This window comes from Odontesthes bonariensis, chromosome 17 (genome assembly GCF_027942865.1).
Source record: "Odontesthes bonariensis isolate fOdoBon6 chromosome 17, fOdoBon6.hap1, whole genome shotgun sequence".
NCBI classification, from domain to species: domain Eukaryota; kingdom Metazoa; phylum Chordata; class Actinopteri; order Atheriniformes; family Atherinopsidae; genus Odontesthes; species Odontesthes bonariensis.
Window position 1 is genome coordinate 21535627 of NC_134522.1, and position 19801 is coordinate 21555427.

General features: G+C 42.9%; 1 protein-coding gene across 2 annotated transcripts in view; it reads right to left on the bottom strand.

Annotated features, from left to right (window-relative positions):
- Window positions 1–26: 26 nt before the first annotated feature.
- sptb (spectrin, beta, erythrocytic) overlaps window positions 27–19801 on the bottom strand; it is a 41990-nt gene continuing 22215 nt past the window's right edge. For both annotated transcript variants that reach the window (XM_075448467.1, XM_075448468.1), the window contains 24 exons: window positions 18768–19638; window positions 18424–18561; window positions 17196–17955; window positions 16758–16960; window positions 16028–16118; window positions 15500–15646; window positions 13706–13972; window positions 13148–13372; window positions 12525–12614; window positions 11876–12166; window positions 11402–11532; window positions 10931–11135; window positions 10054–10277; window positions 9678–9828; window positions 9081–9325; window positions 8419–8557; window positions 7965–8049; window positions 7349–7545; window positions 7084–7166; window positions 6451–6514; window positions 5984–6234; window positions 5211–5384; window positions 3082–3124; window positions 27–2876 (listed from right to left, as the gene is read on the bottom strand). In XM_075448467.1, coding sequence (XP_075304582.1) covers window positions 2667–2876; window positions 3082–3124; window positions 5211–5384; window positions 5984–6234; window positions 6451–6514; window positions 7084–7166; window positions 7349–7545; window positions 7965–8049; window positions 8419–8557; window positions 9081–9325; window positions 9678–9828; window positions 10054–10277; window positions 10931–11135; window positions 11402–11532; window positions 11876–12166; window positions 12525–12614; window positions 13148–13372; window positions 13706–13972; window positions 15500–15646; window positions 16028–16118; window positions 16758–16960; window positions 17196–17955; window positions 18424–18561; window positions 18768–19638 — 5285 coding nt within the window. In that variant the 3' untranslated portion in view covers window positions 27–2666. The remainder of the gene's footprint in view (window positions 2877–3081; window positions 3125–5210; window positions 5385–5983; window positions 6235–6450; window positions 6515–7083; window positions 7167–7348; window positions 7546–7964; window positions 8050–8418; window positions 8558–9080; window positions 9326–9677; window positions 9829–10053; window positions 10278–10930; window positions 11136–11401; window positions 11533–11875; window positions 12167–12524; window positions 12615–13147; window positions 13373–13705; window positions 13973–15499; window positions 15647–16027; window positions 16119–16757; window positions 16961–17195; window positions 17956–18423; window positions 18562–18767; window positions 19639–19801) is intronic.

Consider the following 19801-nt stretch of genomic DNA (forward strand, 5'->3'; position numbering starts at 1 on the left):
TGACAAATGAATAAACCCAACCGGTGTAGTTTCAGGATAGAATTTTAAACTTTATTCTTTCAAAATGTATAATGATATTTCCCTTCAGCATTTTTATTTATTTTGTCCTGATGTCCTGGTATTTTACACAGCTAGAGAGTACAAAATGCAGATTCAAAACCTCTGAACAGAAGCCGGAAGGAACAAGTGGAGGAGTAAACAAAGTGGATGAAGGTGTCGAGAGTCTAAGTGTCACGATCTGAGTTTTTCTGTAGATGTTGTGACCAACAACAAGACTGAATTCACATGATGCAAGTCTGTCAAACCATTTCGTGGTGCGTTTATGAGAGGAATTGAACTTCTCTTCCTTGTTGCATACATGTGAAGCATTTGCGGTCATGAAAAGACTGGATTTGCGCTCTAGTTGCTTTTTAAATATAAGTAAAGTAGAGCGATGATGAGAATGTTTGAGCTGAACAGTCTTCTCATCTTTCTATGCATGGCTTTTATCGTTTCTCTGAGGTCACTTTAGTTGGAGATTGTAGTTCAGGGACGGAGCCCGTGATACAAGGCAAGATGGCAGTGTGAGACTGAAAGCCACCATCTTGACCATGAGTTCATTATGAGAAAAAAAAAAAACGCAGTTCACATGTTCCGTCTCCTCTTTGCATGTATTGATTATATCGTTGTATTATTTTCTTTTCTTTAATTATGATTTCACAAGTGAGAGCGCCTGGTTTAAACTTTAGTTTAAATAAACCCAACATTTGATTTTTGTTTTATGATTACATTTAGTGTCGTAAATGAAATGTAGCCAGCAGGACTGGAGGGGTGTTTCATAAAGCGACACTTGCAGTTAAATATGGCCCGTTTTAGAAATTCCGGTTTTTATTCATTCATTCATTTCTTTCTTTTTGTACATAAACATGAAGAAATGACGAAGCCTCTATAAACTTAATACTCAAAAGTCTGAAAAAGATGAAACGTGTCTTTTTTGCAGAGTACTCCTGCAGTATTCTAGTTCTTTAGTGGTGTTTTCACAGCATCCCTTTGCAAATGTTTTGTGGCGTGATTAGCCTTTGAAGACCAGATTCGAACAGTTTCCCCTCCATGAAAACTGCTCTTTAACTTTGACATGGAGTGCATTAGTTTGCATACTTAAAAGTGCAGCCCATAGCTTTTTTTCCGAACCTCCAGCCAGCTCACGGCATTTGTAAATGAAAAGTCAAAAGATGGCTGTACTTTCATAATAAGCCCAGTTTTCCCAATTTGTTCACGCTGTAAAACTTAACAGGCAGACTCTTGCGCTCCCACTCTGAAGTTATTCAGCGTTTTGATCACAAGTCTCACTGCTACAGACCAAGTTAGTAATGTTCTCAGCCTTCTTTGTGTTTCCTGGCTGCATGTGGTAAAGTTTGAATCCTGAGTGTGCAACTATACATCAATTATTTCCCAATCCAAGGACAAACAAATCATTACCTTGAATTGTCATTTGGGTAAAGTGAATTCAATAAAAGTTGTCTCTATATTGCTTTTCACAAAGTTATGTTTGTCCTTGGATTGGAGAGCAGGCTATTGGTTCTAGCTTGATAGACCTGCATTTGTGAGTCACTCTTATGAAACAACCCTCAGATGTGTGCACGTTAGCAGAACGCATTTCCGTTTTGTGTGTCGCTAAAAAGCCAAAGTTGAAGACAAGTAAGGCATGTCAAGTTGGTCTTGCTTTAAGTTTCACGAATACCACAATAGCACCATATTAAACTGACATAAAATATACTTCATGCATCTGTAGGTATGTGTCTATATACTGCATATATGTTGATGAATAAATATGAAATAACGAGTTTCGAAACACAAGTGTTGAATATATGTTCAGCTCACAGAAATCGCTCATTAGTTTAGAATACAGCCTGAATGGATCTATATTCTAAACTGACTTGATTGTGGTGTCACACGACCGCTTCGAACGTCTTCAGTTACCGATTCAAAATCTCAAAAGTCAAACCCTTGACGGTGCATAGAGAGTTAAGTTTGCATAACTGCATATACGTTTTGAGTGTGTGTGTGTGTGTGTGTGTGTGTGTGCGCACTGTTCGGCACTCATCACCAAATCTTTACGTGGCATTTACAAAGGTTTTTATAGATTCAACTCAATTAGCTCTGGTTCTCTAAGTAGCAGTTAGTGCTCTGAACTCAAAACAGCACAGTATTTCAGTTTACAACCATTTCATAAGGCAGATTAATGAAACATGCCATCCTTGTAGTCTTTGAGTCGCCCTACGTTCATTAGAGGCCTTTATATTGTACATGGCTATATCAAAGCATGCGTTACCAATGACAAAAAGAAAAGAAAAAGGACAAAAATTCGGCTAAATGAACGGAAAAAAAACAAAGTTTTACAAACATTCTTTGGTTGAGTGTGAAAGGAGCATTCCTGTGCTTTTAATTTAATGCTTTGAGTTTGTCAAAAAGAACACATCAAAAAAAAAAAAAAAGAGGACCTTTGTAATCAGCTTAAATACAGGCAAATAGTGATGGCTTGGACCTAAACTACAACATTTGTTAATTCTCACAAAATAATATAAAAAGTGATAAAAAGCTCGCTCTGACTGATTGTACACGAATACTACTTTCTCTTTCCAGGTTGCCTTGGCAACACCCCCCTCCTAATGGCCTTCCCATCTCTTTCACTTCTTCTTGGCAAAGCGACTGAACTTCTTCTCCTTGTCTTTCTTGGCAGAGCCGGACTCAGGCAGGGCAGCGGAGGAGGAGGAGGAGGAGGAGGAGGAGGGAGCGGGCAGGCTCTGGGTTTTGGCCCCCGAGGGCCCCGACGCCTCCTCCGCTGCCAGGGTCTGAACAGCCCTCTCCATGGCCTGGCTCCAGCGCTGGAGCTCCTCCTGGAGTTGAACACAAATAAAACGCACACGGCATCGGATTATAAAGGGCACTGTCTGTTTCTGTCCTGTAGTCTATTTTTGCGTGAACGAACAGGCGGAGGCGGTTGCGAGATTAAATCGAAGCAATGACGGGAAACTAGTCCGCGTCAGCCTCTTAATCAGAGTGATCGAAACCCAGAACAATAAAGTATTTCAGTTGGCTTACCTCGTCTTTACACTGGAACAAATATTCACTGCCGTCTCTCAGACTGTGGGAGAGAAAGGAAAGTTTTCAATGAGAAAAGCACATACGAGCCTTTTTTTTTTTTAGCATAAAATTCAAGCCATCCTAAAAGTTTTTATCAAAGCATGTTTCAGGATGTTTAAGTCGGCCTTTTTGTAGCACGTCTTGGCAACTTTGGTGTGACGTGTCTTGGCAGGGTGATGAAAAATGTATCTTAAAAATACATACAGAGAGCGGTATGCAAAGGAAAATTACTTTTTTTTTTTTTTTTTTTAGATTGATTTTTAAGGTTCGGTTGAATGAATCCGGCTCGACATTTCACGGCTTTCTTTCACCCTGTGGCAGGTAGCACAAATTGCCCACGCTTTTTGAAGCCACTTCTGTAATTGAATAATATATGACATTGGGTAGGAGTCTCTCTCTCTTCACTTGTCACTTGAATAACACCTTTGAATAAGATTTATTTTTATTCTTTTCCGTGTGGAAGAGGATTGTGACCAGCTGATTCCAAAAGCTTCAGCTTGTGTGTCCTATGAAAGTTCATGTGGATGTTTCGCGACTTCATTTCATTTGGTCTTCGAGTCATTTTTGACTGCTTCCATGACAACTGCATCCACACTATGCTGATATTTTGTGGAAACAGCAGCCTTTTCTGTCACAGAACCCCTTCATATTTAACAGCAGGGAAGGTGTTGGTTTTCATCAAATGGTGCTCTTTTTCCCCCCTATGTATGTGGTTTATCCGTCAGATCAATGCAAGTCCTTCCCTGTAAAATATCTCATCTGGATGGGAGCATATGTTGCTCTAAAATTTGTACGCACCATTCAGCACTGGTGGTGCCTTTCCACTGACAGTAATCATTAGAAATGCAGGCTTTTGAACTGAGTGCTGGATGGTCCAGTGGTCCATGGCCTGAGGATGTGGTGTCCTTTATTTCCAAAAGGAAAAATCCTCTACAGTCTTATGCTCCGTTGATTACAGAATATTCAGATTTCTTCCAACATTACATTGATGAACATTATCCTGAAGGTATTCCACAGTTTGTAGGTGCGGTTTTTGGCAGATTGCTGAACCTCTGTCCACCTTTACCTCTTAAGAGACTCTACCTCTCCAAGGTGCTCTTCTTTTATTCCACATCATGTCACAGACCGGTTGTCAACTGACGTAATAAGTGGCTACGTGTTCCGCATCGCTTATTTTTCTGCCATTCTGTTCCTCAATCTAAACTTTTTGGACACGTGTTCTTGCCCTGAAATGCATGGGGAGCACATTTCTTTTATGAAAAGTTTGCTAATGCAATATTGGTTTCTGAGATTTGCATATAATTTCTTTCTGTTTTGTTTTTTTTGTTGTTTTTTTACAGTCCCCAAATCTTCTCCATTGTTTGTAAACCCAGCTTACTTGTGATTTATTTACACTGATGCCGGAAGCTGAGAACGGTTTGTAAAAAACAAAGAGAAACAACGAGGTTGGAAACTGAACCGGGCTCTCAGCGGTACCCATTCTGTGCAAAGAATCAAATCTGGAAATTTTCGGTAAATTTACCATCAAGACTTTTTTAGCTTGAAGAATTTGAGGAAATAGACTTTTTTTTGCCTCTTGTAGAGAATTGAATAAGAAGACAGCCTCTCATATTGTGCAGTTAGATACGTATCATGCCAAGTCAGAAGGTGGTTCGTTTAGCATAAAGACTGGAAAGAGGTTGAAACAGGCAGGCTGTCTGTCAAAAAGTTCTTTTTGAAAAAAAAAGAATCAACCTCTCAACACCCCTGAAGCTTAAAAATGATAGCTCATCTGTTTGATGGGCACGAAAACTGTCACATGGGGGTTAAGAGTGAGATGGTGTCTCAGCTGGGAGGTGGAAGGTGAGGACAGCGACTTCCTGGAGTCTCAGCTGGTTGCTTGGAAACTTCAGCATTAAAAAAACCAGGAAGTCACCTCAGATGTCAAGTATTGATGGTAGACATTTTTTAAAAAGCACCGTTCTGGCACAAAATGCAACTCAGAAAGAGGGAATAGAAATCCAAGTCTGGCACGTATACCCACACTGCTTCTTCTCATCTAATCCCCTCTAAATGATGCTAAGACGGCAATGAAATACGATTCTTACCGCAGCTTGGCAACGTGCTTCTTTTTCTTGTAGTTGGTGAGGATCTCCCAGCTGGCATTGCTGAGGGACAGGGGGTCCTCGCCGTGAAATGTCACTCCGTGGCTTAAACTTTTGGCATCCTTGTAGGCCGAGAGCTGACCCGGCTTCAGCACACAGTACAAATTGTTCCATGACCTGAGAGCGGGGAAAAAAAAAGGGAGAGGCGGGAAAAAGACGATCCTTTCAGACGGATTTCGAGCAGGTACACAAAAATCATTTTATTTCAATCCGAATAGCAAAAGCCTCAACGGCATCGCTGCTCCATTCAGACTTGATTTCAAAAAGAAAACTGTAATAATCTCTTTCTTTTAGATGAATAGAATCTGGTCAGAGTAAAAACCCACCGGCCTGCTTTGTTATTAAGACACAACGTTTAACAGCATTAAAAAGAAAGTACACAAACAATCTAATTTACATTATTATTGATTCAAAGCACACAAAACCCTACTTTAGATATCTAATTGGAAAATGTATTCTTTTTTTCTTAAGTTATTTTTTTCTTAAGTTTCAAAGCAGGTAAACATATGGCAACCTTTCACCTCTCATCGAGCATTCAGGAGGACTATACGAACAATGAATAGAATCATTTTAATGTTCCATAAAGCAGCCATTTGTAAATGTGATTGCCGTACATTAGTATTCATTCTTATAAGAAACTATATCTAAGCAAAAGAACCACATGCTTGAATTTCCCATGTGAGGTGGTGCACTGTGGTCCTTTAATGGCCTTTTACCTGTTTGAAGCCTTCTTTCCGGAGCCCTCCACGTCGTGTTTGCGGCCCAGCGTGCCCTCCAGCAGAACTTCCTGGGTTCTGCGGGGCTCTGCGGGCATGGTGGCAGCCCTCTCGGGTTCTTTTGGCGTCACCGCTGAGACGGAGGGCTCCAGCTCGAGAGAAGCGCTCTCTCTCATTTCTGACGCGATCGGCACCGTGGAGTCACCGGCGGTCCCCTCCCACTGACCTGAGCTGGGATCCTTTGCACCAGACTGAAGCAGAGGAAAGGCGACACATTTAGCAGAACAAATCATGAGTTCACCCACGACTAAATCTGCATCTGAAGGGAGGACGGCAGAGCTGGGTTTAGTAATCAGTTTATTCACCAAACAAACAGGAAAAGCTGTCTCACAGCTGGTAAAAAATGGAGCACAAGAGAGATCCGATTTCTGTCAAAAACATTTGAATATGCAGAGTCGGCTACTAACCAGTGTCTGTTCCTCAACAGTGGAGAATTGTGAAAATTCTTCTACAAAGCCTGTGTCTTCTTTCCTAAAACAAAGAAGACAGAGAGAGACACCGTGTTTGACTTAATGAAAGCATAAAATGTACTTTCAGCAGATCCTGAAAAAAAAGACCAAAACCAACAATGCATTAGAGCATTTCTTGATAGCTCTCCACCCTGTCTCTGGTTTTTATCTTCAAGGTAAATGGTTTCTGCCACCTGCTTTAAAGTTAGGTCACACATCTGTAGACAGAATTTCATTTTTTCTTTTTTAGCTAATGTGTTTTTGTTTGGGGTGTTACTTTCACTCCATGCGAGTGTTTTACAGAAGAGACGGTTGACATAATATGTTCATAAGAGAATGTGCTACCCAATGCAGTGCTGTGACTCGAGTTTTCAGAAGCGTTTGCACAACTGTGCAGCTCTTGGATACCGAGGAACAAGCCTTTAAATATAAAAGGATCACTTGTTTTTGTTGGTTTTGATCTTTTCATGGGGTTTACTGCCAAAAGTAAAACACAGGAGTATCACCGGATGAATCCTTTCATGATGACTGTCTCCAAGTCGTACACCTGCTGTACTGTATAAACATGAAAGCCTGTGTCTGAGTGTGTACCTGCTGTCTCTGTCTGAGCGCTGCTCGTCTTTAATGAACTGCTCCATCTCCTGCTGCTGGTTCCTCAACTCCAACAACTCCAGCTGCAACACAGTAGTTGACCGGCATCAGTCACCTGTAGTTATCTGTAGCATATCTCAAAATCATTGGTCTGAAGTCGTTGTATGAGCATGCAAGCCGGCATTTCCCCCTTTTTCTGAGAAGACCACAGAGCTAGTTTTTTTTTTTTTTTTTTCTGGTAATCAGATCAAAGATACTTCCGTACCGTTGTCAGGCGCTCCAGCGCAGAAAAGCGCTCCTCCCAAGTGGCGGTGGATTTCTCAAAGGCCTCGTGCCTCTTGAGGAGTTTCTCCACCTCGTCCACGGTGTGACCCAGGTCTTTGCTGCTCACGTAGGGCTCCTGAGCGATCAGCCAGGCCTCCGCCACCGAAGCATCTCGTGCAAATTGACACACCTCCAGCACTGGATGCAATGAAAGCACGTTATCATCAGCTTTTTTTAAGCTCATTTTTGAGGCATCAGTTCATTATTTTCTCCAAAATGTTCTCATATTGTTGCATTCGAATACATGCACGTACACATCTCATTTAGGAGTGATATGGGGCAATATGGTAGTTACCTTTAAATTGTCGAGCTTTGATTTTGTAGTTGTTTATGTTACGATAAGATGAGGTTTATCGATAGGGGGATGCATTATGTGGTAAGTATTGTTAGAAACGAGGATCATGGAGGAGATTTTTATACTGAAGCGATGAAGCTTTTTCATGTAAAAATATTTATTTGCACAATGTTTCACGAGCTAGTCATGGCAGATATGTGAGTAATCTACGAGCGGGATTTATTTTCAGGTTGAGGTATAAGGTAAGCATCGTTTCACTCACAGAGTCGGAGCCAGTCCCATCTGTCGTCCCACTTGAACATCATTTCCTTCCTCTTCTCCATCACCAGCACCAGCTTCTCTTTGATCTGACACGAGCAGTGTTATAGTCGCGGTTACATATCGGCAATATTCAACGATTCAACCCCAAAACTGCCTTCAAAATTATCCTACAAAAATGAGTATTGTGAAGTAATTAACCGTACGTTAAATTCAGGCCAGGGTCAATTGCTTATTTAAATTCTTTTGGCGTTTCCATTTGTAATTAGTGTTTGCTTTATAGTCTCCTTGATGGATGTAAGAAAAGTGGAATTTTTTTTCTATCGTGGCAACCCAATTGGTTCCATTGTGCCAGACAGGAACAATCACTCCCAGAAAAGTAATTAAATCTAATGAAAGTGGCTGTTTGAGGCCCGGCGGAGTATGAAAAGAAGCTGTCTTTGCTGCGAAGGCCTTACCTCAGCAGAGTCTCGGTGCTTGCGTGTCAGCAGGGCCTTGCCAAGGTCTATACAGTCCGTGAACTTGGCTCCCCTGGCTTCAATCTCCGAACGGATCCCTTGGTGATACTTTTGCAGGAGCTCAACGGATGAGACATCCCTAATACAAAGGAGAGAAGAGTTTGGAGTGGTAACGGGTAGAGTGATGTGCGAAGTTTGCCAACAATATTGTAGCATTAACTCTCAAAAATGAAAAATGTACACACAGGAATATACCCAGTGTAAAAGTCATTCTTCCTTTAACTGTCCTCCCACTCAATCCAAAAATCAACGGCCCTATTTTTGTTGGCTATTGAAATTTACATGAACTGAAATGTATGTGAAACACTCAAAGGTTGAATTAGATTTTATATTACAATAGATAAATGAGTGTTTTTTATTCATATGTGTATTTGACCTATGTCTCATTGTCTGTAGAAAAAATGAAATGAGAGTTCATTACTCAGAGCCAGAGATTTCTGGTTTGTTTTTCAGCTGACTCCATCTCATTCTCCCATTGGAATGAATAACAGCCTCTCATTGAAATTTGCAAAAAAAAATTGTGTTGATATATAAGTGTTGATATTTCAGTCAAGCAGAAATGATTGAATGAATATCTCACGCGCTGTTCGAGGTGTGCTCACCTGGGCTTCTCCTGAGTCTCTATCTGCTGGATGATGCTCTCCATCCAGGCCATCAGGTCCCGCGCCATGCTGAAGAAGCGGAACTTCTCTGCCGTGTCCACCAGCTGCGCCCGGCGGCCGTCGGAAGCATCCAGCAGGCCCCTCCAGGCTTCCATCACCTCTCTCGCCGTGGCCTGGATAGCGTTTGCTCTTTCCCCTGCGTACTGGGCATGCAGCCGTGATGCCATCTCCTGGAACTCTTGAACCTGGAGGAAGGACGACTCGTGGGTTAACAGATGTTATTCCAATGATACATGACAATTTTGTTTTAAGGGTGGCTTGACTCGTGTGTAAAACCAAAACGAGAGCTGAGAGCTGCTAAATCTCATGTCTCACTCTTCCCTTGCACCTAACATAAAATAATGTGTTGTCGATACGAAAAAAATACAGATTATCTCGGCTTTGACTTTGATAACTCTAATCCCATATCATATAAAACTTTTCACAGTTGCCAAAATATTGCAGCACCTCTCACCAGGTATGACTCATCAAAGTTTTCCTCCTGCAGCTCCCTGCTGTGTATCCTTAGAGTAAAAGCATTGATCTCTTGTGTTGTACCTGTTTGCCCAGAGCAGTGATGTTTCGCTCAAAGGCGGCGTGCATTCTGTGGAAGGATTCTGCTTTGCTGAAATCTTCACCCACATCATCAGGCAGCTCTTTCTGCTTCTCGTGGATCTGAGCCACCAGCTCCTTTCCGTCATCAAAGTACCTGAGAGAAAAGAGAGTGTGTCTCAGCATCCTCATATGTGTCATTATCATGGCATTTTGCTACCCGATTTGATTTCGATTAGTGATGTCACACAGCCGAGACGTCATTATCTTATTTGGAAAAACTAATATTGAATTTGAGGATTAGACATCATTTTCTTATGCCATCAGAAGATATAACTTGACATCTCTCTGTGCAATAGCTTCTACATTTCTTTTGATTTACTTGAGAAGTTCGTAAGATGCCGTGAGGAGCTGAGCGCGAGTGTCGATGAGCTCCAACAGATCAGCCCAGCTCTCATTTATGCCGTCCTTCCACTCTGCCAAGGTGGCCGCCTCACTGTGTCCAGATTCGATCAGCTCGTCTATCGTCTGGTTGACCATGTCCACTCGCTCCTGACCCATCATCCCCGTCTCCCGGGCAAAGTCTCTGAATTTATCCCTTAAAAGCTGGCAAGAAAAGATATATATATCAATAAGCTTGTATTATTTTTATCTAACTGGAATTACAGCAGATAACGAGCAAATGTTTGACTTACAATAGATATTTAGAAAGTGATGTGCAGACATTGTAAAAGAATACTGTAACCGAAATCTCCCCTGGTGGTTTTCTCTTTCTATTATCATTAGCTGCTTGGTTTCAATGAATTACCTCCCCTGTCACATTCAATCCTGATGTATAATGAGTGAACCTTTGCCCATGCTTCTCATTGGGTTGAATATAGAGTTTGAGCCCGTGAGCCTGTCTCATCTAAAGCAGCTGAGAGAGCAGTGAGAATTAACCCCTTTCGTGAAGCTGTGGCTATAGAGCCATCAGCTCTGGAAAATCTTTTTTTTCCAGATGGTCAAAATGGGTCCATTACTCTTGTGAAAATAGGAATTCTAGACACCTTAAAGACAAGTGGCAGAGTTTTAAAATCAGTACGAAAACTGACGCGCCTGTATAACGATGTAATAATCTTATTCTCATTTTCTCTCTCCAAACAAAACATCTGTCTCTGTCCACACTGTGACAGTAATTCTTATATTTTGTTCACAGTTCCCGTCTCTGTATATCTACTTGTGCGATATGTCTGTTTTTCTTTCTGTATATAGTATAGTACCGTGACATGGTCCAGGTCTTGACCCATCTCCTGAGAGGAGGCCACAACGTCTCTCTCTGCGATCCACAGTTCCAGGTCCTCCACCTCTCGGCTCAGCAGGAAGTGGTGGTAGGTGTGATCCAGCTTCTTCCTGCGGTCCTCTGCCAGCTCCTTCAATCCTGCATACTGCTTATCCACCTGTCCCTGTCGCCTGATGATCTCCTCCCTGCAAACAAAATTCATTAGAGACGATGGAATAAAATCCGATTCGGGTATTTTGGTGGAAAATTTGAAGAGGAAAAACAGGTTAAGCTGATCGGATTTAGGCCTTCCCTAGAAGATTCACATGATTAAAAGGTGCATTTTGCATGGTTGTCATTCTCATCACCCTAAACCACAACTGACTGGAACAACACGAGTAAGTTAGCATCACCGCAAGACGTTTGAGTGGAATTTTTTTCAGTGCGTGTGTCAAATCATTGAAGCACAAACCCCTTAGGATGGTCCTCTGCAAACATCTTTTGGGCACGGTCAGCCAGCCTCTGAATGGAGTCGGCATGGTCATCCACTGCCTGTTTCAGGATCATGTGGCGCTTTAGCATCAGCATGGCACTTTGTTCATCCTGGACAGATAAAAAGAAGAGAGGAAAAAGAAGGAGGGTGGTTTAAGACAAACATTAAACATGTTTTAATGGGAGACAGGAGTCTATGCATCAAAGCAAAACAAAGTACTCCAAAATGAGCTTTGAGTAGATGGCACCCAAAAGCATATCATCTTAATTAAAGGGAACACAAACCATGTAATCATGTTAATTAATTGAGTGCCACTTGTTATTTGCACAGACTGATATGCTTTACTTTCATTAAGATAATAAGATTTTTAGACATCTGTGGAAACTCCACTGAGTTAATGAGCACTCTTTATTTATTTAGTCTCTAGCACACAACACCTCCTTTGAGCCTCACCTTGGCTTTTTCGTCTGCAATCATGTAGAGCTCCTGCTCCCCTATCCAGGCCTCGGCTTCGTCGGCGTCATTGTAATACTGCTGGACCGAGTTGGAACCATTCAGCCTCTCCCGGCGCTTGGCCATCTCATCCTGCAGCCGGGCCCACGCCTCCTCCAGCTCCTTCAGCTGGTCTGTGATTCGCTCTGCCTCCGGTCTGCCCTCTGCGCCGGCAGCTGCTGCCATCCTACTTCCTCGCTCGAGTACTTCGTCAACGCGAGGCTGGTGTCCCTCGATCTCCCTCTGCAATGTCTGATGGACCACGAAGAGACAGTGAATGTACCTCACTTTAATACTTAAACAAAAAAAAGTTGAAACGGCTGAGCAAGTAGTCAATTATGTGATTCCATTATCCACCATGGAAATGCTAACAGTTTTACCATTTTTTTCAAGCAGAAACTTTGTATTTTCTGCTTGTAGATTAGAGAAAAGGAGAAGTTGCTTTTCTTTGTCATGTAAACGTGTAAACTCAAATTCAAAGGCTTCGGTTTAACCTCTAGGAGAGTGTGAAGGGCATTTGTACAACATTTTACAGATAAGTTATTGATGAAGAAGGTAAACTAACTGATGCAACGGACTAACCACACATTTTGCACAGAAAAATCCCTACCTGGTTCTTTTTTAACAGCATTTGCACCGTTTGAAGATTGTTGCCATGCTCTTGTGACATTGCCAGGGGCATCCTCTCCTCAATCCAGAGCTGAAAGAGATGGAGAAGACGAAAAAGATAAGGATAAGGATGGAAAAATCAGAATTTGAGAAATTGCTTTATAGCTCTCTTATGTCCACCAATTTTATATATACTACTAAAACTATCTCCCTCGTACAGAATTTTACTCCTTCCCAAAATGTTTCAAGGCCCTCAAACAGTAAATCTGGCTAAAGAGGATTCAAGCAGTGAAACAGTAATACGATTCAAGATTTTAACGCTGATCTAAAGAAGTATCAATTTCACGGAGACATCAAAAGACCTTTTTAAGGCTTCGATAGCTTTTAAGCTGCCCCGAGCGTTTCTCACTGTTGTCCGGTAGCCACCGTTAATCCAACCACTTTACCTCGCATTAAGAGCTGCTGCAACATGCAAGTGTTCCTGCACACGTGCAGAAAGTGCTTCAGGTTCTTTATATGTTAAAGTCCGAACCTCGTTATTCTGTTTTTGAGTTATTAATCCTGTTGTGTGTTTTGAGGATTTTGACACCATCATTTTTGCTGCGAAATAGGATCTACGCTTACAAGCTCATCAGCAAGGTCTCTGTAGAACTGATGGACAGCTTTGGCTGCCTCAAGTTTGCTCCTGCGTTGGGTCAGTGGTGTGCGGAGCGTCTGGAACTCCCCCTGCAGGGCCTGCTGCTCAGCCTCCAGCTCCGGCTGGTCTTCCCTCGCACCGCCATGCTTCCTGACAGCCTCCTGGAGCTCCTCCAGCTCCCGCGCCCGGTCACGGACCTGGTTCTCTGTCATCTGGAGTGGGTAAACGTGATGAGAGAAAAAAAGATTAATCGTCTTTCAGTAGCCTGATCAGGATGCAGACAGTTTTTTCACTCGTGTAAACTTTTATGACAACAATGCATAGAACAGATCACACTAAGGTTTTTGTAAAAGTAACACTAAATATAATTTATTAGAACTTGTGTTTTACTTATTCCAGACAAATACAATGTTTCTTTCACACATTTAAGTTCAGACGCCCACAGAAAACACACATCCAAAGAAATGCATGTATGAACAAGAGCTGCAGAGACAATGTGCAGACAAATCTAATATATGTACATTATAGTTACACGTGATACAGACCTGATGCTTTTTCAGCAGGATGTTGGCCTTGGTCAGGTCTTTCACCTCCTCGTCTCCGCTCTGTAACTGCTGCTGCAGCTCTCCCAGCCACTTCTTCATGTCAGCCAGACTCTGGTCGAAAAGCTCAGAGCGGTTGGCATCAAACAGCAGCCGAGCCTTCTCCTGAGTGGTGGACTCCAGTTTGTCCCACAGCTCATGGAGCTTGGCCAGACGCTCCTTGACAATAGGCTCAAATTCAGGCTTGGACTCCATGAGTTCCTGACCCTCCTGCACCCACAAGAAGAAAGGAGATCTCGTTTTCAAAACGCTCTAAAAGAGGCATTATATGTTTATATGTACTTTTTAAATTTCTGTACACATGTAAATACAAATATCTATTGTGATTTACCCAAGAATTTCTGTTGTTTGTTCAAATATGTGCTTAAAAAGACTAAAAAAGAGAATAAAAAAGGTTTGTGCGGCACAATCTGAGCGCGGCCTGTCTGTAAATGATCCACAGTAAGTTGGACACCCATTCTGCAAATATGACTTTCTTATGTGCGATTCATTCATGTCTGAGATAATAGCTCAAAACCTGGATCATTAAGGCGGTAGCATGGTTGCCGCGTCTGTCACGGCGGTGTCGCACCGTGATGTCAAAATGACGTTTCAGGCCTGGCGCTTCCCTTGAAAAGACGGCGCAGCGCGTTGTCGTGCACCAGTCGATTTTTGTAACTTGGCGGCGCCGAGCATAACGAACCGGATGGACCGTTGTGAGACCAGGCTCAGTGAGGAGGTGCATTTGTACAGGCAGCTGTACGAAACTGCAGTGAAACAGCACAGGGAGCACGTAAACTCCCAAAACTGGTGCACAGAGATGGGCAGAACTTTGGGGAAAGAGGGAGAGTTCTGTAAGAATGTGTGGAAGAAGCTACGGGACAGATACGTGAAGGCAAAGAAGAGGGCAGAGACTCTGTTGATGCCGGGGGCTTCAAACCTTCACCTCTTTTAACTGAATTAAAAAATTAAAATGATCCGAAAACTGCAGCAGTATCATTAATTACAGTATTCTTGCTCTTGACAGCGGCATTGTTTTCTTCTCCACTTTCGTGGTTGTAGAGTAGAGGTAACCTTCACCTGGCAGCGCCACCTCTGTGACGGAGAAAATTGCAACTACTGGCGCATCGACTTGCGCCACTATATAGGGTCCTATGGCGGGCACGAACTCGTGACGTCATCAACACCGCTCGTGCGAGCAGACGCGGCAACCATGCTAGAGCCTTTAGAAACTTTATAGTTGTATATCCTGAGAACTTCAGAACTGTTTTAATCTTTGACATTAAGTCATACATTTTTATTTCAATCTATTCCATTTATTTATCTAAATTAGTTTGATGACCCTTTAAGTAATATTTCATGCTACACATGCTATGCACTTACTTACTGTAATAGCAGAATATCTTTAGTCAGTATATCTGCACAATATCTTTTAACTTATCTTGACTTTTGCTTGTTTTTAAATTCATTTAAATGATTTTATTAGTTTCTCTTTATATTCTTTTATTTATTTTTAATGCTTCTTCCACTCCCTGCTGCAATGCTTTTATTTTATGTAAAGCACTTTGAATTGTTTGTATACGAAATGTGCTTTATAAATAAATTTGATTTGATTTTGATTTATACATTGTTTAAGCTAATTAGCTCGCTTAATTAGGTGCTGTATAAAGTAGCTCTTTTGGTTTCATTATAGTTCAGGAGTAGGTAAAAAGGTTAATGTAATCTCTGAAATAAAAACAACATGCAGCTTTCCCTCACCTGATCTACTTTGTTGAGCCAGTCCTTGTTGGAGCCCAGCTCAGCCATGAAGGCCTGATGTTTGAGCCACTTGCTGTGGAGGTTCCTGGCCTCATCATACGAAGTGTCCTGGGCTGTTAGCATCTTCTCATTGATCCACACAGTCAGCTGAAGCATGGCGAGAAACAAAGATTATCATGAGCAAAGTCGATTGATGTTCCGGTCTTCTGTCTTTGGTCAGTGAACAGCATAGATGAACGCACGAATGGTAACGAAACTCTGGAAAGTCGTCAAAACGTGAGCTTTTAAAGTCTGTGCGGAGGGCCACTTAGCAAAAATGGGGTCCCGATCCCAAATTGAATCCAGTGTTATAAGAACACTGTGTTATAATCAACACAGCAAAATGTATTTGGAAAATAGTACAGGTGTTAAAAAGAGATAAACATCATAATGTCAAGTGTAACTAAAGTAATGATTTAGCTAATTATTTAGGTACCAACTGACGTGTCCTTACCACTGCATGAACAATAAACTGAAAAGAAAACTCACATCTTGAGTGTTTTGCAAGAAGTGCTGCAGGTCACGGTTATCTCTGAGCTTATCAGACACCTCCTCAGCTCGTCTTTTATTCTTGCTACGCCTGAGGAGCAAACGCAAAGCAAGGGCAGACAGCACATCAAAATACAGTTTCAGGCAGAGTAATTCTTTCCTCTTCTCAAACAGAGGCCCCTGTGACATCATGCAAACAGGATGCATTACACTAATCCACGTGAGCTCCTCCACTGAAAGAAAGTCATCTGTTCCTCTGCTTCACTGTGAAGAACAGCTCTCACTTACAGATCAATACCCATTATTGCAGGTGCCTGTCTATCAAGCTGAACAGTAGGAGGTAATGGGAGTAGCCCCCGTGTGCCCTCTGTACCGCCTCCTGTTAAGGCCAACAACACAGCGGTAAGAAAGCCTTTTCACTGCTGAGTCGGTACTCTGAAGAAAATGGAAAGATACTTCCTGCATAAGATCAGTACCTCTGCTGGTGCCTAAGTGAAGAAGCTTTAGATTTTACGTTATCATCTCACAGAATGTTCATAATCACTATCGAGCATTTACCCTGGTAGGATTTATGAAATATCTATTCACCTATCTATCTGTTTGTCTGTTGTCATCACATATGGTTGAAATCAAGTTCAAAATTCAATCAAAAGTCTTTTTTTCTACTACTCGGCTGCTCGATGGACGACACTTCACTGGCTAAAACTGATCAGACACCGTGACAACATACCTGTCACCGATTGAGTCCATTTTCTCCTGAACCTTCCCTGAGTACAGGTTGTTGCTGTCCACCAGCCGCTGTCCACCCTGCAGAGCGCCATCAATCTTGTCCTCGTTGGCCTCCATGGTGCTCACAAAGTCCTCGTGCTTCTTCAGAGCCTTCTCTGCCCCGTCCAAGGTGTCAGGCTTGTCTATGTGGGCCAGCGTATACTCCTGCAACAAAACAGCCATCATGGGGTTGGCAAAAGTCAAAGAAAATGAAAGAGACGGAGTCTTGAAATCTTAAAACCTGCTGGCCGCATCATATGACAAACATGCAGTGTTGGAACCGACTGCACAGCATTCTTCCATAAACAACAGCCTGTAGTGTCGCAAACACATGATTTACGTGTTTGCTGAACTCTTCCACCTTAACTAATACAACATTAAGACAAGCCCTGTGCAGTACCTGGTTATTGAGGATGGCCTCTACAGCTTTGCCATCCCTCATGAACTGTTGGAAGCCCAGACCCTGGTCCAGGAAGCTCTTGCGACTGTCCCAAATTTTCTGGAGCTCATACCAGCCACGGTCCAGGCCCTTCAGCCTCTGCTCCAGCTGCTGGTACTGAGGATCTTCCTCTTGACCCAGCGTGACCTGGGCCCCGGTGTCCCTCACACGATGATAGTCCTCCTCATGGTTGCCTATATCTTCAAGCAGGGCGTCGTGAAGACTCAGCAGCTCCTCGGCCTCTGGCAACGTGGTGGGCATGTCCTCAGATGCCACGGCTTTCTGACTTTTGAAAAGCCAGGACTGGAAGTCGTCCATTTCTTGCAGGAAGCTCTGTAACTTGCTCACCTCACCCAAAGACTCCTCGCGGTCACTCAGGGTCTTTCGAAGCGCGTCCCAGGCAGCGTCTAGCTGTCCTCTGCGAGCAAAGATATCTGCTGCGTTCTCCGGATGATCCTGAGCCAGCTGGTCGGCCTCTTTTCTCAGGAAGGTAAGTTTGGTGTCAATGGCGGCTAAATCTCTCTCCATGCCAAACAGTTTCCTCTGGATGGTCATGACTGCTGCCAAGTCATTGCCCAAGTCCTGTGTGGACTCGATCACACGTGTCTTGTCTTTGATCCAGGTTTCAGTCTCGTCACACTCCAAACCATAGTTGTTCAGACTAACAGCTGAATCTGTTTTCCTCTTCTTCTCCTCCACCATTGCCTTGAAGGCCTCCCATCTGGAAAATAATAAATCAATGAAGGTTTAAATGGCCTTAATATTCTTGTTAATGTTTAAAAAAACATCTTTGGGAATGCATGATATTCTTAATTTTCTGTGAAAACTATACAAATAGATATTGTAAAGAAACTTGCTTTATTTTGACTAAACCAGGGTAGATTGATCAAAAGATAATGTAAATCTATTCACCGCATATGCTTCATTGCCTGCCTCCTTGCAGATAAATTTCAGTATGTGCTGCTGTGCACAAGAGATTGCTAAGAATTGAGAAAATACCCCCGAGTGCACACCAATGTGTTATCAGTGCTAAGCTACATCATCCTTTCACAAAACCCTAACCCTGGTCTATAGATTGGATCTATACAGTCTACACAGTAAAGTTTTATCGGAACTTTGTATGAGCTTCAAGAGGCACAAATATCAGAATCATCTTCCCAAGAACAGCTGAACTGCTCATTAAAAGCACCTCTTGTTCAGTCGCGCCTGACATTCCTTGACGTCTTTGGTGCGAGGGTGTCTGCCGTCTTCAAGCTGTTTTACGGCTCTGTTGACGTCATCTACTCTTGACTGAACGTTTGCCATATCTTGAGCTAAAATGCTTAACCTGCAAACAGGGATAGTGTTAAAATAACAGGAGCAAAATCAACATGACACATCAACACATTGGATCTAAAAGAATTTTGGAAAAAAGAAAAAAAGCTACAAACCAATAAGCTCGTCTTTGAGCGATCGTTTCTGAATGTTTGATAGTTATCGGTGTTGTGAAAATCTTAGTGATGGGTGCTAGACAACATCATCTCTCATGTATACCTGTTTTGTACTACTTCCAGATCCTCCAGCTTCTCGGGCACCTCTAAGCCCACCAACCACGTCTCTTTCTGGCCCATCCAGAGCTCACAGGCATCTGTCTCACTGAAGATGATGTACAGAGACATGGCGTCATCTAGCTTCTTCTGTCTCAGGTCAGCCAGAGACAGGAGCTCCATGTAAAGGTCCTTGATGTCTTTCAGACGTCTCTGGATGTCAGGGGTGTTTTGTAGCTCCTCTGGCAGCGCGTTGGCCTGCTTGGATAGAGCCTCAATAGTGGCTCCGTTCTTTATTGCTTCATTCTTCAGGTTGTTGTGCTTTTTCAGTTGCCTCTGAGTTGTGTACTCATCATGGCCAACATCGTCGCTGGTCATCTGCCTCTTGGCATCCAGCAGCCAGGCCATGAGTTCATCAGCATCTCCCTGAAACTGGAAGAACGTCTGGGTATCCTTGAGGTTCTGCTTTCGAAACGCAGCCAGTTCCTCGAGCTGCTGCCACTGCCTCCTGATGTCGTCCATGCACTCTTGAATCTTTGGCGAGCCGAAGTGCTTTGCTTGGATCATGTTTCCCCCCTCAGCCAAAATCTGCTGCAGGTTGGCGCGACGGGCTCTGAGCTCGTCCTCAAAGGCGCTGTGTTTGCTCTGGAGCACCAGCACACTCGTCAGGTCCTTGCCGTAGTCGAGGGAAGAGAAAATGTGCTCTTTCTCCCTGATCCAGCTCTCCAGCTCCGTCACCTCCCACAAGAAGTACCAGAAGCGGCGAGACTGCTCCAAGCGAGCTCTTCGCTGGGCAGCCAGAGCACAAAGCTCCTGGTAGCACAGTTCCAGGTGCTGCACCCTGTCACGGATCACCTGAGGATCACATGGCTTATAGCCTGGGGAGGAAAGAAAGCACAAAGAAATGTCTGTATATTTTACATTAATGTATTTCACTTTATGTGTTTGCATAGCTCAGAAGTCATGAAGTGAAATGTATTACATTTAACACGTAAATGACACCCATTTTTGCATATGGTTTAAACAAACAAAACACCATAT